The sequence below is a fragment of the Octopus sinensis genome, linkage group LG30, assembly GCF_006345805.1.
Source record: "Octopus sinensis linkage group LG30, ASM634580v1, whole genome shotgun sequence".
In the NCBI taxonomy this organism is placed as follows: domain Eukaryota; kingdom Metazoa; phylum Mollusca; class Cephalopoda; order Octopoda; family Octopodidae; genus Octopus; species Octopus sinensis.
In genome coordinates this window covers 10,670,782-10,693,011 of record NC_043026.1, presented here as the reverse complement: position 1 = coordinate 10,693,011, position 22,230 = coordinate 10,670,782, and the positions used below count along the sequence as shown (strand labels likewise).

At 38.5% G+C, this 22,230-nt stretch overlaps 3 protein-coding genes across 5 annotated transcripts in view; 2 read left to right on the top strand and 1 right to left on the bottom strand.

Annotated features, from left to right (window-relative positions):
- LOC115226522 (gastrula zinc finger protein XlCGF17.1-like) overlaps positions 1–22,230 on the bottom strand; it is a 371,227-nt gene that overhangs the window by 139,330 nt on the left and 209,667 nt on the right. The window lies entirely within an intron of this gene.
- Positions 1–22,230, top strand: part of LOC115226546 (zinc finger protein 271-like) — a 53,749-nt gene that overhangs the window by 4,520 nt on the left and 26,999 nt on the right. For 2 of the 3 annotated variants that reach the window (XM_036515238.1, XM_036515239.1), the window contains exon 3: positions 8,216–8,510. In XM_036515238.1, coding sequence (XP_036371131.1) covers positions 8,216–8,510 — 295 coding nt within the window. Of the gene's footprint in view, positions 1–8,215; positions 8,511–14,211; positions 16,637–22,230 lie in introns of those variants that run through there. The other variant, XM_029797548.2, reaches the window with a different exon arrangement.
- Positions 2,820–22,230, top strand: part of LOC115226337 (zinc finger protein 271-like) — a 478,512-nt gene continuing 459,101 nt past the window's right edge. Inside the window, exon 1 of the mRNA XM_036515246.1 lies at positions 2,820–2,905. The gene's annotated coding sequence lies outside the window, so the exon portion shown is untranslated. The remainder of the gene's footprint in view (positions 2,906–22,230) is intronic.

Below are 22,230 nucleotides of genomic sequence, written 5' to 3'. Positions count from 1 at the left end.
TACAAAAGGCATAATATGGCCCCTATTTTGTTTGCACTCTTCAGTGATGCTGAGGTATGCTTTTTGCGACATACAAAGTGGTGTCAAATTCCAGTTTCAAACAAGTGGTGGACTATGCAATCATCAGCGTTTCAAAGCCAAAATACTGCTACGCACCAGTATTATTCGTGATCTACTTTTCGCAGAGGGAGGTCGGGAACTTCTATACCGGTTTTCTGCTGCATGTAAAGCCTTTGGTTTAACCATCAGCATAAAGAAGACGGAAGTAATCCTTGCCTTACTCCGAAACAAGTTCGGTGTCAAGCAGAGGCTACCGGTTCGCAATTTTCCTAACATACCTATACAGGTTGAAGGGAAAAGCCTAAATTATGAGAAGTCATTTACATATCTTGGTAGTAAAGTGAATTTGAACGCTCCCCCTGATGATGAAATCGTCTCCCAAAGGTAACCAACGCAGTTGACAAACTCCGTCATCGCATATGGAAGGAAAGGAGCAGGAAACTTGACACCAAAGTACAGGTCTACAAATCAGCCATTCTTACTACTCTCTTGTATGGCTCAGAAACGTGGATACCCAATAGACTGCGCAGGAGTGGCTGTGTGGTAAGTAGCTTGTTTACCAACCACGTGGTTCCGGGTTCAGTCCCACTGCGTGGCACCTTGGGCAAGTGTCTTCTACTATAGCCTCGGGCCGACCAAAGCCTTGTGAGTGGATTTGGTAGACGAAACTGAAAGAAGCTCGTCGTATATATGTATGTGTGTGTCTGTGTTTGTCCCCCTAGCATTGCTTGACAACCGATGCTGGTGTGTTTATGTCCCCATAACTTAGCGGTTCGGCAAAAAGAGACCGACAATAAGTACTGGGCTTACAAAGAATAAGTCCCAGGGTCGAGTTGCTCGATTAAAGGCGGTGCACCAGCATGGCTGCAGTCAAAATGACTGAAACAAGTAAAAAGAGAAAGACATCTTACACAGTCTAAGGACAATCTGCGGATATTCACTAAAAGACAAAGTTTTTAATGCAGATTTGTTTAGCAAATTGGTGGAATTGAGAGCTTCCTTATACAATCACAATTTTGCTGGGCCGGCCATGTCATCAGAATGAGTAACGAGAGAATACTCTTAGTTCTCATGTAAAGCCAGCTTAAGAGTGGGCAGAGGAATGTTGGTCGACCATGGCTCAGATATAAGGACAAACTGAAACGTAACCTCTTAGAGATGAAGATAGCGAACAGTCTTGGAATGAACAAAATGGAGATCGTTGTCAAAATGGTATTGAAACCTTTGTTACAACTAGCATTAACAGGCTTTGGGGTGTGAGGCAAAGGATCAAAGCTACTGTAAATATACCACCTGCACTGACCTGTAATCCTCATACTTGCAACAACTGTGGCCTTCCTGGCAAATCGTTGGTGGGACTTAAATGTCACATTCTATATAAGTATTACAACTGGCACAGAAAGAGTACGTTCTCGGTGCCTCATACGTCGAAACCGACGGGACAGTCCATCATATATATATATTATAATAATAATAAATGCCCTGATGCAGTACCAAGCAGTGGCTCTCGTGGCTTCAGATTTTAACTGATTGGGAGTGTTATAATGTACATTGTTTTGTCTTGGTATAAAAGATGGGCTACAGCAAATATTCTGCTCAATACCACAGATTTGCTTGTTAGTTGTTTGACTTTAACCAGTTGAGCATGTCCCTTAGTGGCAGACGATATGTGCATCTCTGATCACGAGCAGAAGTAGTGGGGGAGCATCATAGTCATGTGTTGAAAGGAATTCTTGGAGGTTTGGATAATTCACCTTTGGAAACATGGGTGGTTTGTTCAACATCCCTAAATAATCCTTATTCAGGGACCTTTTGAGCGGGATGGGCTACTCGACCAGAAGGAAATTCTAACTGGGCCCCCACCTGTAAGGTCATGCACTGTTTATCTTGATATGAGATCACTATGTCGCGCACATGTGGTTATGATGTATGTGCCTGGTGTACCCTTATCAGACGGGTAGTCATGATGGGTATACCGAGCTTCGTATATTTTACCCCAGTGTCACTTTGATCGCATGCACTGCTCTCTCACTCAATAATAATAATAATATCAGGGTAATATAGATTTTAGAAATTTTTACTACCTGTAGCCTAGCGTGTAGAAAAATTAGTCAATAGACTATATATTATTCATATAAATACAGTATACATTTAAACACAGGAGGTATCCATCATAGAACTTCTTCCACGCTAGTGGCTTGATTTTAGCTGTTCCTTCTAGCGTGAAAGGAATCCTATGATGGATACCTCTTAGGTGTTTAAATGTACACTGTATTTATATATATATATATATATGTCTGAGTGTGTATATATTTATATATGTATATCTATGTGTATCTGTATTTCTACCCCACCATCACTCGACAACACGTGTTGGTGTGTTCACGTCCCAGTAAATTATAGATATACTTCTTTATTGCCCACAAGGGGCTAAACACAGAGTGGACAAACAAGGACAGACAAAGGGATTAAGTCAATTACATCGACCCCAGTGCGTAACTGGTACTTAATTTATCGACCCTGAAAGGATGAAAGGCAAAGTCGACCTCGGCGGAATTTGAACTCAGAACGTAACGGCAGACGAAATGCGTAGCCGCATTTCACCCGGCGTGCTAACATTTCTGCCAACTCGCCAGGGTCGGCGAGACAGCAGAATTGTGGAAATTAAAGGGAAGTAACAAATGATAGCTACCGTAAACATTCCGTATAAAACATGCGCATGTGCATTAAACGTACTTCCGTAATTGCCTCTTACTTAAATTTCTCGTAATTCCCACACTTTTAATACATTCAATACACATTATGCTCGCATTTATAACAACACTATCCTTAATGAAACATTTCTGTAAGTACTAAACAATGAAACTATTCAATTTTTTTAATATTGAAAGCTTTCGGTTCTTTGTGTCTCTTCTATCTTTTGTGAATGAGAGATGACCATGATTTGTGCAGGATTTAGGCTGTCGTTTCTAGCTATGGATGAAAGATGTCTATGATTTGTGCAAGATTTGGCTGTCATTTCTAGCTATGGATGAAAAATGTCTATGATTTGTGCAAGATTTGGCTGTCATTTCTAGCTATGGATGAAAGATGTCTATGATTTGTGCAAGATTTGGCTGTCATTTCTAGCTATGGATGAAAGATGTCTATGATTTGTGCAAGATTTGGCTGTCATTTCTAGCTATGGATGAAAGATGTCTATGATTTGTGCAAGATTTGGCTGTCATTTCTAGCTATGGATGAAAGATGTCTATGATTTGTGCAAGATTTGGCTGTCATTTCTAGCTATGGATGAAAGATGTCTATGATTTGTGCAAGATTTGGCTGTCATTTCTAGCTATGGATGAAAGATGTCTATGATTTGTGCAAGATTTGGCTGTCATTTCTAGCTATGGATGAAAGATGTCTATGATTTGTGCAAGATTTGGCTGTCATTTCTAGCTATGGATGAAAGATGTCTATGATTTGTGCAAGATTTGGCTGTCATTTCTAGCTATGGATGAAAGATGTCTATGATTTGTGCAAGATTTGGCTGTCATTTCTAGCTATGGATGAAAGATGTCCATGATTTGTGCAAGATTTGGCTGTCATTTCTAGCTATGGATGAAAGATGTCTATGATTTGTGCAAGATTTGGCTGTCATTTCTAGCTATGGATGAAAAATGTCTGATTTGTGCAAGATTTGGCTGTCATTTCTAGCTATGGATGAAAGATATCTATGATTTGTGCAAGATTTGGCTGTCATTTCTAGCTATGGATGAAAGATGTCTATGATTTGTGCAAGATTTGGCTGTCATTTCTAGCTATGGATGAAAGATGTCTATGATTTGTGCAAGATTTGGCTGTCATTTCTAACTATGGATGAATGATGTCCATGATTTGTGCAAGATTTGGCTGTCATTTCTAGCTATGGATGAAAGATGTCTATGATTTGTGCAAGATTTGGCTGTCATTTCTAGCTATGGATGAAAGATATCTATGATTTGTGCAAGATTTGGCTGTCATTTCTAGCTATGGATGAAAGATGTCCATGATTTGTGCAGGATTTAGGCTGTCATTTCTAGCTATGGATGAAAGATGTGTATGATTTGTGCAAGATTTGGCTGTCATTTCTAACTATGGATGAATGATGTCCATGATTTGTGCAAGATTTGGCTGTCATTTCTAGCTATGGATGAAAGATGTCCATGATTTGTGCAGGATTTAGGCTGTCATTTCTAGCTATGGATGAAAGATGTCTATGATTTGTGCAAGATTTGGCTGTCATTTCTAACTATGGATGAATGATGTCCATGATTTGTGCAAGATTTGGCTGTCATTTCTAGCTATGGATGAAAGATGTCCATGATTTGTGCAGGATTTAGGCTGTCATTTCTAGCTATGGATGAAAGATGTCTATGATTTGTGCAAGATTTGGCTGTCATTTCTAGCTATGGATGAAAGATGTCTATGATTTGTGCAAGATTTGGCTGTCATTTCTAACTATGGATGAATGATGTCCATGATTTGTGCAAGATTTGGCTGTCATTTCTAGCTATGGATGAAAGATGTCCATGATTTGTGCAGGATTTAGGCTGTCATTTCTAGCTATGGATGAAAGATGTCTATGATTTGTGCAAGATTTGGCTGTCATTTCTAACTATGGATGAATGATGTCCATGATTTGTGCAAGATTTGGCTGTCATTTCTAGCTATGGATGAAAGATGTCCATGATTTGTGCAGGATTTAGGCTGTCATTTCTAGCTATGGATGAAAGATGTCTATGATTTCTGCAAGATTTGGCTGTCATTTCTAACTATGGATGAATGATGTCCATGATTTGTGCAAGATTTGGCTGTCATTTCTAGCTATGGATGAAAGATGTCTATGATTTGTTCAAGATTTGGCTGTCATTTCTAGCTATGAATGAAAGATGTCTATGATTTGTGCAAGATTTGGCTGTCATTTCTAGCTATGGATGAAAGATGTCTATGATTTGTGCAAGATTTGGCTGTCATTTCTAGCTATGGATGAAAGATGTCCATGATTTGTGCAGGATTTAGGCTGTCATTTCTAGCTATGGATGAAAGATGTCTATGATTTGTGCAAGATTTGGCTGTCATTTCTAACTATGGATGAATGATGTCCATGATTTGTGCAAGATTTGGCTGTCATTTCTAGCTATGGATAAAAGATGTCTATGATTTGTGCAAGATTTGGCTGTCATTTCTAGCTATGGATGAAAAATATCTATGATTTGTGCAAGATTTGGCTGTCATTTCTAGCTATGGATGAAAGATGTCTATGATTTGTGCAAGATTTGGCTGCTATTTCTAGCTATGGATGAAAAATGTCTATGATTTGTGCAAGATTTGGCTGTCATTTCTAGCTATGGATGAAAGATGTCTATGATTTGTGCAAGATTTGGCTGCCATTTCTAGCTATGGATGAAAGATGTCTATGATTTGTGCAAGATTTGGCTGTCATTTCTAGCTATGGATGAAAGATGTCTATGATTTGTGCAAGATTTGGCTGTCATTTCTAGCTATGGATGAAAGATGTCCATGATTTGTGCAAGATTTGGCTGCTATTTCTAGCTATGGAAGAGAAATGTCTGATTTCTACGTGATTTGGCTGCAATTTATAGCTATAGAAGCTACTTTCTACACTCCATCGTCGCCCCGTTAGTTTGTTTGTTTGAGAAATAATCTCAAACGCACTCCAACCACTGAAATATTCAGAAACCAATACTTTATTGGATACTATTCAAGTAGAGGGGGTCCCGATCCGCGCTAGCTCGTCGTGACGTCGTCCTACAACGACTACCAAGCGCGTGTGCGCGTATGCAAATTAATAGATGCGCGCATGCACAAAACATGGATGTATGTAAAAGCTGAATATATATCAAATAAAATGGGGGGGGGGGGGTTAAACAAAGTAAATAATTTTTTTTACACAGAGTAAATAATTTTTGGATCTTTTCGGTTTGAACAGCAGTTTTTTCTAGCAGTGTCATATGAAATTGTCACCCATAATTATGACCCTAGTATCGATCTATTGCATTTCAATCTGTTTTAGGGTTAGGGGTGGGGGGGAAGGGTATCTTTTTTTTCTTCACAAATGTAAATAAACCCAATCTGTTTCTTAAACGAGGGACATATTCATATGGCATGGAATGTTTTTTTTTTTCTACCTCTATAGACGTCACTGATTGGTTGAAATTGAAGAAAAAAACAACATATCTTACAAACTATAGAATTTTCTCAATAGAGCCAAGAGAAAAGATGTGGATCTTTTCCTTTTGAACGGCAGTTTTCAACACAATTTCTAGTTAACTAAACACTTTTAAACCTTGTATACTGGTAGAATGTGTCAAAATAAAACATTTTTTCCTCTTGGCTTTCTTGAGAAAATTGTAATTTGTAAGTTTAACGTAGTTAATGTTATTTTTGTTTGTATTGTAATAAAATGGTTGGACCTGTGAAAAGAACATAGTTTTCTTCATAGTTCTGTATGTGGTCACACAATCTACTAGAAATAAGAGCACATCTCTCTTAAATATCACCTTTTGGTCATAAATATTAAAGACTGTATTGGATGGTGTAATCCTAGATATACAATGCTACAGAGGAAAGGATGTTCATGGATGGAATGTCTTTAATCATAGTTTTACTCAGAGCTTCTTCAGGGCTAGACAACAATGCCAAATTATATTTCAGGAGAGAAAATAATGTTATTGATATCCATTCTGCAGTTTAATCTAAATAATATTACACAATATGAAGGCATAACTGTGGTTTACAAAGCTACACAGAAAATTCTGTAATATAAATTTTAATACATTAAAAAGTTCAGTTGTTCAGGTAAATGTTTGTTTCTTAAGTTTATCTCTACAGTAATCTAAATTATCCACTGTTGAATTTATATTCTTAAAGTTACCTCTGTATCTTACACTGATGTTTCTTCCTTTATTTCAGGATATTATATGACATTGACATAACAGAAGAAATATTGTGAATATTTAAAATTATTTGAAGACCAAATGAATGTGCTATACACGGCACATGTTTAAAAGTGTTACTACAAATCTGTGGTAGAAGTTGTAATCTGATATTATTGGAGAATTTTTGTACATCTCTGACTGAAGTGTCGAGAAGATGAATTTACATAAGTGTTGCTAGAGAAAGGTAACATCATTATCCTTATCATCATTATTGGACAGAAATACAGCAGTGGAAGTATTCATAAGATTAAATGATAAGGACAAAAAAAGCAAAGTATTTATACGTTGTGATTTGGGAACATTAATAATGGAAAAGAATGAGAAGCTTAAAGAATTGATTTCCCATGAAGACATGATAAAAAAGAGACGAAAATTGTCATGTGAATGTGATGTCTGTGGTAAATTATTCACTCACAATAGTCACTTAACAGAACACAGACGTATTCATACAGGAGAAAAACCATTTCATTGTGATATCTGTGGTAAATCATTCTCTCGAAACAGTCACTTAGTTGTGCACAAACGTGTTCATACAGGAGAGAGACCATATCATTGTGATATTTGTGACAAATCATTCTCTAAGAGTGGCCACTTAACTACACATATACGTATTCATACAGGAGAAAAGCCATATCATTGTGATATCTGTGACAAATCATTCATTGATGGTAGTGCTTTAACTCAGCACAAACGTCTTCATTCAGGAGAAAGACCATATCATTGTGATATATGTAGTAAATCGCTCTCTGACAGTACTAGCTTTACTGCTCACAAACGTATACATACAGGAGAGAAACCATACCATTGTGATATCTGTGGTAAATCAGTCTCTGACAGTAGTAGCTTAACTTCACACATACGTATTCATACAGGAGAAAGACCATATCATTGTGATATCTGTGGTAAATCATTCACTGTTAGTAGTACTTTAACTAAACACAGACGTCTTCATACAGGAGAGAAGCCATATCAGTGTGATATCTGTGACAAATCATTCACTGTTGGTTGTGCTTTAACTCAACACAAACGTCTTCATTCAGGAGAGAAACCATATCATTGTGCTATCTGTGGTAAATCATTCTCTGGCTATAGTCACTTATATTTACACACACGTATTCATACAGGAGAGAAGCCATATCATTGTGATATCTGTGGTAAATCATTCACTGTAGGAAGTACTTTAACTAGACACAAACGTATTCATTCAGGAGAGAGACCATATCAGTGCGATATCTGTAGTAAATCATTTTCTGACAGTAGTAACTTAACTGCACACAAATATATTCATGCAAGAGAGAAGATATATCATTGTGATATCTGTGGTAAATCATTCTCTAAGAGTAGTGAGATAACTGCACACAAACGTCTTCATTCTGGAGAGACACTATATGACTGTGATATCTGTGGTAAATCCTTCACTAAAAGTGATAGCTTAACTAGACATAAACGTATTCATACTGGAGAGAAGCCATATTGTTGCAATGTCTGTGGTAATTCATTCTCTGATCGTAGTCATTTAACTAGACATGTGCGTCTTCATTCAGGAGAGAAGCCATATCACTGTGACATCTGTGGCAAATCATTCTCTCAAAATAGTAACCTAACTAAACACAAACATATTCATGCAAGAGAGATTCCATATCAAAGTGATGCCTTCTAAATCATTGTCTGACCATCGTGCCTTGACTTCATACAAATGTATTCATACAAAAGTGAAGCCATTTCACTGGTAAATCATTCACTGAAAATAGTAAATTAACTGCACATAAATGTATTCATACTGGGGAGAAAGGAAAATGCGATTTTGTATTGGTTCTTTTGTAAACTTGCTTTTTTTTTTTCAATGTTCCCGTTTCATGTAATTGACATCACAACAATGAAAATAATGTTTCTCCAAAAATCTCAGTTTTTCTTCTTCCTTTCTTTTAAAATTTTTTCTCAGCTCCATCAGTTGCTTCCATTCCTGTTTCATTTCCCATGATGTAGGAACCTTTATATTGAAATTCCTCCTCCTAGCAACCCTACACATGGCTCTTTGTTGAATATCATGTCCCTAATTTACTGTGTATTTATTCATTATTAAATTTCAAATACTTCACTGTTAGGGTTTTTCAAACACAGAAATGCAGCAAAATTATCAAATATATAAATAAACCAAGTCTGTTGGTTCGAGGAGCACAACTATTCAACTCCATTCCAGTACATGTCAGAAATCTATCAGGATGCAGTGTGGAATCATTCAAATTGCAGCTGGATAGATACTTAAGCACCATTAGAGATGAACCCCATCTCCCAGGATATACACAACGAGCACAAACTGACTCAAACTCGCTCCTACACATGTCAAAATTAAACAGAGAATACAACCTGGCAACCACACCAGACTCTGAGGGTGGAGTCTTCGACTTGGCCTGAGCATGGACTCAAACTCAAATGAAATGAAATGAAATGAAACAATGATCTCCAATACAAAATGGAAGATACCACAAAAGCATGGAGCATAACTATGGTTTAGGGCCCCACAACAGACTGTTTTCTCTTAACTTTCTGAAGAATTGTTTTTTAAATTAAACTTAGCAGATTTAAGTTTTCAAGGATCTAGCTTACAATTATATTAATAAAATTGATGAAAATAGTTTTCCAAGAAGATTGAGATCCTTCTGAACTCCACCCTGCTTTTGCTAGTATCATATCCCATGTAATTAGGAAGGGAGCTGGCCTAGAGGCAATGCAGTTTTAATTTGTGCCTAGAAGAAGCACTACTAATGCTATCTTCCTAGTAAGGCAACTACTGGAGAATTTAGTGACAGATAAACCTCTGTACTTAGCTCTTGTCAACATGGAGAAAGCTTTTGACAGAGTTCCTCATTCCCTTATCTCTTATTTATCTTTGTCTTTCAGACCATAACAGAGAAATTTAAGACCGGATGACCTTGGGAGCTCCTCTATGTCAGTGACCTTTTTTATAGCTAATTGTTTACTTGAGTTAGAGAATAGATTACAGGTGAAGACACGTCTGGAATCAAAATGCCTTGGAGTTAATTTAGCAAAGACCAAAGTCCTAGTAAGTAGGAAAGCAGACAAATTCCTAATCCCTACAAGGAGATGGCCTTGATTGAAAAAGTAGTCTTTAAACACTAAGAATGTACAGAAAGTAGACTTCCTCAAATGTATAGGGTATCTTTACAAGTAGTAGCTTCTGTTACCTATGCAACCAAGTTGGCAGTGGAAGAGAATGTTCCTACAATAAGAACCAACATAGCAAAGTTTGGAGAGCTATTACTTTTTTGGTAGCAGATTACTAATTGAAATTTTACTAGTTATAACTTCAAACATGGAGGTGTCTAAGGAATATTTGAGGCACATAATACTTTGGGTTTTAAAAAGGGAACTCTGCAGCCGAAGTAACTCAAAATATTCCCTCAGCTTATAGAGAAGAGTGCCTGAATGAAAAAACCGCAAAAGATGATTTGTAAAATTCAGAAGTGGAGCCTCATTTTCAGCCTTGCAAATGAGGCCCAAACAGGACGTCCAATTGAGTTTGAAGACAAGCTCTTTTTGGCAGAAAAGATCATGCAGTTTTATTTGAAGAATTAGCTAGTAAGCTTTGTTCCAGCCATTCAACTGTTCACCACCATCTTCGACAGCTTGGAAAATGGGTACCTCATGATTTGTCTGAAGCCAACTGCAAATCCCAAGTGGACATCTGCTCTTTTCTTTCTTGTGAACTCATCTCACCCTCTATGGATAGACTGGTAACCAGTGATGAAAAGTGAGCCTTTTTTCAAAATGTTAAGTATTGTAGATGTTAGCTTGGTGAAGGAGAAAAGGCCCAACCACAACCAAATAGGGAACGCCATGCGAAGAATGTATACTCTTCAATCTGGTCCTGTTTTTTGATGGTAATGGTAGAGTCTTTGACACTGTGCAATGGTGCCCCATTCTGCTATTTATGTAACATTCAATGCCAATGTTTCAGAATTTTCCAGATGTATATTACTGCATAACTTTCCTGCCTTCATTCTAGGGAGAAGTGTGTTAACTCCAGTAGCTCATACATTGCATTAAGACGGTTTTCTTTGTGTAGCTCCGTTGGATTGCTTCAAGTTTCGCTGTTAATTTTATACTGTGTTGACCATAGTTAAGAGCAGTAGTCCAAGTGCCTGAGGATATTTGTCTTCCAAGGGACCATTATTGTTTGCTCTACTCTTGTTCTGAAAGTTCAGAGGATCTATTCAGCTAGCCGTCTGCATTTTATTACCAAAATTCGTAACATGCACCTAGAATGATGCATCATTACTCGTGTCAGTACCCAAATCATGCACTGATTTTGATTCAGGGATTGTAATTCCTCTCAGGCTAATTTATCCAGTCTGCTTGTCATTCAGCTTTGTGTGCCGGTTGTGCAGGGCTTGGAAATTTCCTGCATTAAACTGCATGTTGTTGTCCTGGGCCCACCTGTAAATTGCGTCCAACTCCAGTTGCAGATGTACAATATGTCGAGGATTCTGAATTGTCTGAGTGACTTTTGTGTCATCAGCATAGCTAGCAAAGCTGCGGTTTACAAACATGTAAGCTACACACAAAATTCTGTGATCATCATCATCATCATCATCATCGTTTAACGTCCGTTCTCCATGGGTTGGACGGTTCGACCGGGGATCTGAGAAGCCAGAAGGCTGCACCAGGCTCCAGTCTTATCTGGCAATGTTTCTACAGCTGGATGCCCTTCCTAACGCCAACCACTCTGTGAGTGTAGTGGGTGCTTTTTACGTGCCACCTGCACAGGTGCCAGGTGACGCTGGCAATGGCCACGGTCGGATTGGTGTATTTTATGTGCCACCGGCACGGAAGCCAGTCGAGGCGGCGCTGGCATCGGCCACGAGTCGGATAGTGCTTTTTACGTACCACCAGACCAGGGATCCTGGCTGGTTCAATTTGATTTTGATTTCGCTTGCCCCAACATGTCTTCGCAAGCAAAGGGGGTTGGCATGGGTGCCTGTCATACGGTCGGATTGGTGTATTTTATGTGCCACCGGCACGGAAGCCAGTGGAGGCGGCGCTGGCATCGGCCACGAGTCGGATAGTGCTTTTTACGTACCACCAGACCAGGGATCCTGGCTGGTTCAATTCGATTTCGCTTTCGCTTGCCCCAACATGTCTTCGCAAGCAAAGGGGGTTGGCATGGGTGCCTGTCATACGGTCGGATTGGTGTATTTTACGTGCCACCGGCACGGAAGCCAGTGGAGGCGGCACTGGCATCGGCCACGAGTCAGATAGTGCTTTTTATGTACCACCAGACCAGGGATCCTGGCTGGTTCAATTCGATTTCGATTTCGCTTTCGCTTGCCCCAACATGTCTTCGCAAGCAAAGAGGGTTGGCATGGGTGCCTGTAAATTTTAATACATTAAAAAGTTCAGTCATTCACGTAAATGTTTATTTCTACTAAAGTTTATCTCTGTAGAAATGCTGTAAATTTTCCACTATTGAATCTGTATTTTTAAAGCAGTCTCTTTATCTTACACTGTTGTTTCTTTATTATTTCAGAATATCAAATGACATTTGCTTAACAGAAGATACATTCTCAATATTTATCATCTTTTAAGACTAAAAGAAAATGAGATATAAAACAGATTTATAACACTGTTTCTATAAATCTTATATATTTCTGTGAAATATTTGTCCTAATATGTTATTATTAGCAAAAGTTTTGCACATCACTGACTGAATGTAAACTTGGATAGCTTTACAAAAGTGTTGTTAGAGAAAGATAACTGGCCAAAAAGACAACAGTGGAAGTATATATACGATTGAACGATAAGAACAAAAAACAAGAAAAGTATGTGTACATTGTAATTTGAAAACAATAATAATGGAAATGAGTAAGAAGCTTAAAGAACTGATTTCTCATGAAGACATGATAAAAGAGAGACAAAAGTTGTCATATGATTGTGATGTCTGTGGTAAATCATTCACTAAGAAAAGTCACTTAACCAAACACAAACATATTCATAAAGGAGAGAGACCATACCATTGTGATATCTGTGGTAAATCATTCTCTCAAAGTAGTGCCTTAACTTCACACATACGCATTCATACAGGGGAGAAACCCTATAATTGTGATATCTGTGGTAAATCATTCTCTCAGAGTAGTGGCATAACTGCACACAAACGTATTCATACAGGAGAGAAGCCATTCCATTGTGATATCTGTGATAAATCATTCACTGTTGGTAGTGCTTTAACCAAACACAGACGTATTCATACAGGAGAGAAACCATATCACTTTGATGTCTGTGGTAAATCATTCCGTGATAGGAGTATTAACTTCATTATGCACAAACGTGTTCATACAGGAGAGAAACCATATCATTGTGATGTCTGTGGTTCATCATTCTCTGGAAACACTGACCTAACAGAACACAAACGTATTCATACAGGAGAGAAACCATATCATTGTGATGTCTGTGATAAATCATTCTCTCGAAATAGTACTTTAACAAAACACAGACGTATTCATACAGGAGAGAAGCCATATCATTGTGATATCTGTGGTAAATCATTCTCTTACAGTAGTCATTTAACTTCACACATACACATTCATACAGGAAAGAAACCATATCATTGTGATATCTGTGGTAAATCATTCTCTCAGAGTAGTGGCATAACTGCACACAAACGTATTCATACAGGAGAGAAGCCATTCCATTGTGATATCTGTGATAAATCATTCACTGTTAGTAGTGCTTTAACTACACACAAGCGTATTCATACAGGAGAGAAACCATATCACTGTGATATCTGTGGTAAATCATTCAGTGACATTAGTACATTATCTACACACAAACGTACTCATTCAGGAGAGAAGCCTTATCACTGTGATGTCTGTGGTAAATCATTCTGTTATAGTGGTAACTTCATTATGCACAGACGTATTCATACAGGAGAGACTCCATATCACTGTGATATTTGTGGTTAATCATTCTCTCAAAGTAGTGCCCTAACAAAACACATACATATTCATACAGGAGAGAAACCATATCATTGTGATGTCTGTGGTAAATCATTCTCTCAAAGTAGTGCCCTAACAAAACACAAACGTATTCATACAGGAGAGAAGCTGTATCATTGTGATAGCTGTGGTAAATCATTCTCTGACAGTAGTGATTTAACTGGACACAAGCGTCTTCATTCAGGAGAGAGACCATATCACTGTGATATCTGTGGTAAATCCTTCACTAAGAGTTATAATTTAACTACACACAAGCGTATTCATACAGGAGAGACATAATACTACAATGATGTCTACTAAATCATAGTATGACCATTGTGCCTTGACTTCACACAAACGTTTTTGCACGGGTGAGAAGCCATTTCATTGTGGTATGTGTGGCAAATCATTCACTGAAAATAGTACTTAATGCACAAATGTCTTCATTCAGCAGAGAGACCATATTGTCGAGATATCTGTTTAAAACCATTTGATGAAAGTGTTAACCTAACTATGTGCAAACTTATTGATACAGGAGAGAAACCATATCTCTCTGATGTGCATTAAATCATTCTCTGACCATTGTACATTGCCTTCACACAAGCGTATTCATACAAAAGAAAAGCCATTACACTAGTAAATCATTCACTGAATTAATTAATAAATCAACTGCACACAAATGCATTCAGACGGATGAGAAAGGAAAGAGCTAGTTTGTATGGGTTCCATTGTAAATTTCTTTTCTTTTTAATATTCCTGCGTTTCATGTAAAAGACATTACGACTCCAAAATTTTCAGTTTTTGCATTTTTATTCTAAAATTTTCTCCCAGCTTCATCCTTTGCTTCCATTTCCATTTCATTTCCCATGATCTCTATATTGAAATTCCTCCTACTTGCAACCCTGTACATGGCTCTTTGTTGAATATCACTTCCCTAATTTATCATCATCATTTAATGGAGCCTGGTGCAGCCTTCTGGCTTCCCAGATCCCCGGTCGAAACGTCCAACCCATGCTAGCATGGAGAACGGACGTTAAACGATGATGATGATGATGATGTCCATGCTGGCATGGGTTGATCAGCTTGATCAGGGCTGGTCAGCTGAGGGGCTTCACCAAACTCCAGTCTGATTTGGCATGGTTTCCACAGCCAAATCTATATATTTATTCCTTAAGTTTTAAATGTTTATGGTTTTTTTCAAAGCCATATGTGAATTTGTCAAATATATAAATAAGAAATGACCTCCATAACAAAATGGAAGATACCACTAACAAACATGTGGCATAACTATGGTTTAGGGCCCCACAACAGACTGTTTTCTCTTAACTTTCTGAAGAATTGTTTTTTTTATACTAAAACTAGCAGATGAAAGTTTACAAGCATCTAGATTATCTTAATAAAATTGAGGATAAAAGCTTTTCAACTCCATCCTGTTTTTGTCAGGGTCACATCCTATGTAATTAGGAAGGGAGTTGAATTACATGAGATGCAGTTTGGTTTTGTTCCTGGAAGAAGCTATCTTCCTAGTAAGGCAACTGCTGGATAAAAATTCAGCAACAGATTAATCTCTGTACTTGGCTTTTGTAAACATGGAAAAAGCTGTTGACAGGGTTCCTCACTCCCTTATCTGGTGGTCAATGTGGAAGCTGGGAAGAGATGAATACCATACAAGCCATATCCAGGGATAATGTCAGTAAGGTAAAAGTTAGCAAAGAGTGTTTAACTAAATTTAGTGTACAAGTAGGAGGTCACCAAGGTCTCAGCTCCCTCTTATTTATCATAGTCCTTCAGGTCATAACAGGAATTTAAGGTGAGGTGGTTTTAGGAGCTCCTCTAGATCTGTGATTTTGTTCTTATAGCTAATTCTTTACTCAAGTTACATAATAGGTTTCAGATGTGGACATGTCTGGAATCAAAATGCCTTAGACTTAAGTTAGGAAAGACCAAAGTTGTAGTAAGTAGGAAAGCAAACAAATTATAAATCCTTTTAAGGAGATGGCCTTGTTTGAGAAAGTGGTCTTTTTATTACCTAGGTAAGCAAATATAATGTAATTGTAGGGTGTTTGTCTAACAAGGTGACCCTGCTGATGTTTATTTCCACATAAAAATGCGACAGTGTTGGTGCCATGAGACAACCAACTGAAGGCTCCAGGCTAGATCTGTGGCTGCTGCAAAATTCCAGAAAAATTTAAGACTGGTTGTTCATGAGAACTCCTCTATGCTGATAACTTCATCCTTATTGTTGAAACTGTAGTAGATTCAGAAATGAAATTTCAGGTGTGAACACAAAGCCTGCAAGAGTCTTTAAGTTAACTTAGCCAAGACCAAGGTTCTAGTTATCAAGAAAACAGACAGTTCTCTAATCCATTTGGGTAAATGGTCCTAGATTCTTTGTAGTGAAGGTGCAGGTAGAAATTCCATATGGTATACTCAGTGCTGAATAGGGACACATAATAGGTGCAATGGAACTACAAGAAGGTTAACAAAGTATAATGTGTTTGTGGTAGTTGTACAGGATCTATTATAGCTAGAATGAAGAATTAGCTAAAATATTAAGTCGTAATTCTCTACGACAAAATTATTTACTTCAAATTGTATATAAATATTAAAAATGCTATATGTATATAATAAAATAATGTAAAAATTATTTTCTCTTTCTTCAACTTATTAATGAAATGTATTTCTGTAATTATGAAACTGTATTTTTTTTATAGCGGTTAAAAGAACACAAAATTATTCATATTTAACATACATGCACGATTAATGTCCATTAGCATTCCAGAAAGTATATTTCTCGCTATGGCGTTTATGTAGCTGGAGTCAGGATTTACGTATAATGATAACGCTTATAAATAAGTTATAAGTGACGGTTTTATCATTATATATCCCTACTTAAAAAGTTAAATATATTTATCTATTTCCAAATAGTTTTCTAATAGCGGACTACCAGTTTTCTTATATAGCATATGTTCTCTGGTTGGTTTGTTTACTGTTAATGTAACACTACTTTATTATGTTTCTTATTTTGCTACTCTCCAACTCCACTCTTTGCGGTTTGTGCTTATACCACATCTTGCCTCTCTCTAGCCCCACTTTTCACACAGTTTCCAATGTAGCACTTTCGCTACCTGATCGTGTCACCACTAATTTTAGTGGTTTTGAGCCAGGAAGGAAAGGCTGTTTTTATATGCCTGGTGGCCATGGCAAAAGAAGTTGTGTGGTGGACGAGAATGAAGGGATTTGAAGACAAACACTTTTCTCTTTGGCCAATCCCTGATGAAAAGGAAAATAGGAATAGAGAGGGAAGTGTTGTCTTCTAGTTAGTTTGCCGAAAAGTGGATGAAAGTGGCGAGAATGGTACGAGTGAACGCGTGCAGTTGGAAAGAGGAAAGGAAACGAAAAAATGCGCCTGCCCCAAAAAATCAGGGCACTCATGGTTTTTACGGGGTTTTTCCATGAGCAGCCCTCGATGTCTCCTCCCCATTGAGGATTTCATATTACTCTTTTACTTGTTTCAGTCATTTGACTGCGGCCATGCTGGAGCACCGCCTATAATCGAGCAACTCGACCCCGGGACTTATTCTTTTGTAAGCCCAGTACTTATTCTATCGGTCTCTTTTGCCGAACCGCTAAGTAACGGGGACGTAAACACACCAGCATCGGTTGTCAAGCAATGCTAGGGGGACAAACATACACGCACACACATATATATATATATACATATATACGACGGGCTTCTTTCAGTTTCCGTCTACCAAATCCACTCACAAGGCATTGGTCGGCCCGTGGCTACAGCAGAAGACACTTGCCCAAGATGCCACGCAGTGGGACTGAACCCGGAACCATGTGGTTGGTTAGCAAGCTACTTACCACACAGCCACTCCTGCGCCTGATATTGTTGATCTCTTTTTTTTTTCTTTTTTCTATTTCATTAGTCTTGTTCACACGCAAATCCCTCGCAACTACACACACACTTGTTTTTTTTAGCGACAGTTTGTCCATCGCTACGTTCTGAGTTCAAGTTTCGCCGGTGTCTATTTTGCCTTTCATCCTTTCGGGGTCGATCAACTAAAGTACCTATTTCTTTATTACCCACAAGGGGCTAAACATAGAGGGGACAAACAAGGACAGACATAAGTATTAAGTCGATTATATCGACCCCAGTGCGTAACTGGCACTTAATTTATCGACCCCGAAAGAATGAAAGGCAAAGTCGACCTCGGCGGAATTTGAACTCATACCGTAACGGCAGACGAAATACCTATTTCTTTACTGCCCACAAGGGGCTAAACATAGAGAGGACAAACAAGGACAGACATAGGTATTAAGTCGGTTATATCGACCCCAGTGCGTAACTGGTACTTAATTTATCGACACCGAAAGAATGAAAGGCAAAGTCGACCTCGGCGGAATTTGAACTCATACCATAACGGCAGACGAAATACCTATTTCTTTACTACCCACAAGGGGCTAAAAATAGAGAGGACAAACAAGGACAGACATAGGTATTAAGTCGGTTATATCGACCCCAGTGCGTAACTGGTACTTAATTTATCGACACCGAAAGAATGAAAGGCAAAGTCGACCTCGGCGGAATTTGAACTCATACCATAACGGCAGACGAAATACCTATTTCTTTACTACCCACAAGGGGCTAAAAATAGAGAGGACAGACATAGGTATTAAGTCGATTATATCGACCCCAGTGCGTAACTAGTACTTAATTTATCGACCCCGAAAGGATGAAAGGCAAAGTCGACCTCGGCAGAATTTGAACTCACAACGTAACGGCAGACGAAACACTGCTAAGCATTTCGCCCGGCATACTAACGTTTCTGCCAGCTCGCCGCCTTCTAAAGTACCAGTTGCGTACTGGGGATCGATGTAAACGACTGGTTACCTCTCCCAAAATCTAAGGCCTTGTGCCTATAGTAAAAAAAGGATTATCATTGTATTACACACACACGAAACCATCTTCTGCAATATAATACTTGTAAAGGGAGGTAATCAGCATCAGGTGATAGAAATATGTGGTTAGGGCAGCGGATTCGCGGTTTCGATTCCCAGACCGGGCGTTGTGAGTGTTTATTGAGCGAAAACACCTAAAGCTCCACGAGGCTCCGGCAGGGGATGGTGGTGATCCCTGCTGTACTCTTTCACCACAACTCTCTCTCACTCTTACTTCCTGTTTCTGTTGTACCTGTATTTCAAAGGGCCGGCCTTGTCACTCTCTGTGTCACGCTGAATATCCCCGAGAACTACGTTAAGGGTACACGTGTCTGTGGAGTGCTCAGCCACTTACACGTTAATTTCACGAGCAGGCTGTTCCGTTGATTCGGATCAACCGGAACCCTCGTCGTCGTAACCGACGGAGTGCTTCCATTATGTACTATCCTACTTCCGTTTCCGTCGTTGCTGGAAATTCTCTTCATCTCCGTTCAACACATTTATATTACTTATAAAGCACATTTGTAATATATTTCTCGACCACCACACTCACGCTTCTAACAACTCTGCTTTATAAAGAACATTTTCGTAAGTATTAAGCTTTGAAGATATTCAGTGGCTTTTAATTCTGTGGACGTTCGACTTTCGGCGCGTCGATTCTTTGTTTCGCTTCTATCTTTCATGAATGAAGATGTCTATAATTTATGCAGGATTTGGTTGCTATTTCGGTACTACTTAAATACAGAGGTCCCTAAAAAGTAACCCTAACCCTAACATTTCTTGCCATGGATGAGAGATGTCTATGTGAGATTTGGCTGTTATTTCTAGTTGTGGATGAGAGATGTTAATGGTTTGTGCGAGATTTGGCTGCTATTTCTAGTTGTGGATGTGAGATGTTTATGGTTTGTGCGAGATTTGGCTGCTATTTCTAGTTGTGGATGAGAGATGTTTATGGTTTGTGCAAGATTTGGCTGCTATTTCTAGTTGTGGATGAGAGAAGTTAATGGTTTGTGCGAGATTTGGCTGCTATTTCTAGTTGTGGATGAGAGAAGTTAATGGTTTGTGCGAGATTTGGCTGCTATTTCTAGTTGTGGATGAGAGATGTTTATGGTTTGTGCGAGATTTGACTGCTATTTCTAGTTGTGGATGAGAGATGTTTATTGTTTGTGTGAGATTTGGCTGCTATTTCTAGTTGTGGATGAGAGATGTTTATGGTTTGTGCGAGATTTGGCTGCTATTTCTAGTTGTGGATGAGAGATGTTAATGGTTTGTGCGAGATTTGACTGCTATTTCTAGTTGTGGATGAGAGATGTTTATTGTTTGTGTGAGATTTGGCTGCTATTTCTAGTTGTGGATGAGAGATGTTTATGGTTTGTGCGAGATTTGGCTGCTATTTCTAGTTGTGGATGAGAGATGTTTATTGTTTGTGCGAGATTTGGCTGCTATTTCTAGTTGTGGATGAGAGATGTTTATGGTTTGTGCGAGATTTGGCTGCTATTTCTAGTTGTGGATGAGAGATGTTTATGGTTTGTGCGAGATTTGGCTGCTATTTCTAGTTGTGGATGAGAGATGTTTATGGTTTGTGCGAGATTTGGCTGCTATTTCTAGTTGTGGATGAGAGATGTTTATGGTTTGTGCGAGATTTGGCTGCTATTTCTAGTTGTGGATGAGAGATGTTTATGGTTTGTGCGAGATTTGGCTGCTATTTCTAGTTGTGGATGAGAGATGTTTATGGTTTGTGCGAGATTTGGCTGCTATTTCTAGTTGTGGATGAGAGATGTTTATGGTTTGTGCGAGATTTGACTGCTATTTCTAGTTGTGGATGAGAGATGTTTATGGTTTGTGCGAGATTTGGCTGCTATTTCTAGTTGTGGATGAGAGATGTTTATGGTTTGTGCGAGATTTGGCTGCTATTTCTAGTTGTGGATGAGAGATGTTTATGGTTTGCGCGAGATTTGGCTGCTATTTCTAGTTGTGGATGAGAGATGTTTATGGTTTGCGCGAGATTTGGCTGCTATTTCTAGTTGTGGATGAGAGATGTTTATGGTTTGTGCGAGATTTGACTGCTATTTCTAGTTGTGGATGAGAGATGTTAATGGTTTGTGCGAGATTTGGCTGCTATTTCTAGTTGTGGATGAGAGATGTTTATGGTTTGTGCGAGATTTGGCTGCTATTTCTAGTTGTGGATGAGAGATGTTTATGGTTTGTGTGAGATTTGGCTGCTATTTCTAGTTGTGGATGAGATATGTTTATGGTTTGTGCGAGATTTGGTTGCTATTTCTAGTTGTGGATGAGAGATGTTTATGGTTTGTGCGAGATTTGGCTGCTATTTCTAGTTGTGGATGAGAGATGTTTATGGTTTGTGCGAGATTTGGCTGCTATTTCTGGCCATGGAAGCTCCCTTCTATACTCTCCATCGTTGGCGCGTTAGCTTGATGTGTGTTTTAGTTTGAGAAATATTCTGAAATACACTCCAACCACTGAAATGTTCAGAAACCAATACTTCATTATAATTTATGAAATGTCTGTTAGTGTGACTACCGATGTGCGCCCACCCAACTAGCAATTCGTTTCCCCATAACTTTTTGAAAATTTGATATTTTCTAATGAAATTTGCGACAAAAACGTTTCAGGCGTAGGAGTGGCTGTGTGGTAAGTAGCTTGCTAACCAACCACATGGTTCTGGGTTCAGTCCCACTGCGTGGCATCTTGGGCAAGTGTCTTCTGCTATAGCCCCGGGCCGACCAATGCCTTGTGAGTGGATTTGGTAGACGGAAACTGAAAGAAGCCTGTCGTATATATGTATATATATATTTATGTGCGTGTATGTTTGTGTGTCTGTGTTTGTCCTCTTAGCATTGCTTGACATCCGACGCTGGTGTGTTTACGTCCCCGTCACTTAGCGGTTCGGCAAAAGAGACCGATAGAATAAGTACTGGGCTTACAAAGAATAAGTCCCGGGGTCGATTTGCTCGACTAAATGCGGTGCTCCAGCATGGCCGCAGTCAAATGACTAAAACAAGTAAAAAAGTAAAGAGTAAGAGTATATGATGTTGGTAACAATTATTTGGCAATTTGTTGTGAAAAATACAACATAAGTAAGTGTATAAATAAATTACACACTTCAGCTTTGTTTCCTCATAGATTTTAATAATGTAGATTACAATTATTTTGAAAATTTAATTACTTTTAAGATCTATTCCATAATTTACTTTCTGGAAAGAATTAAATGAATATTTTTTTTTTAA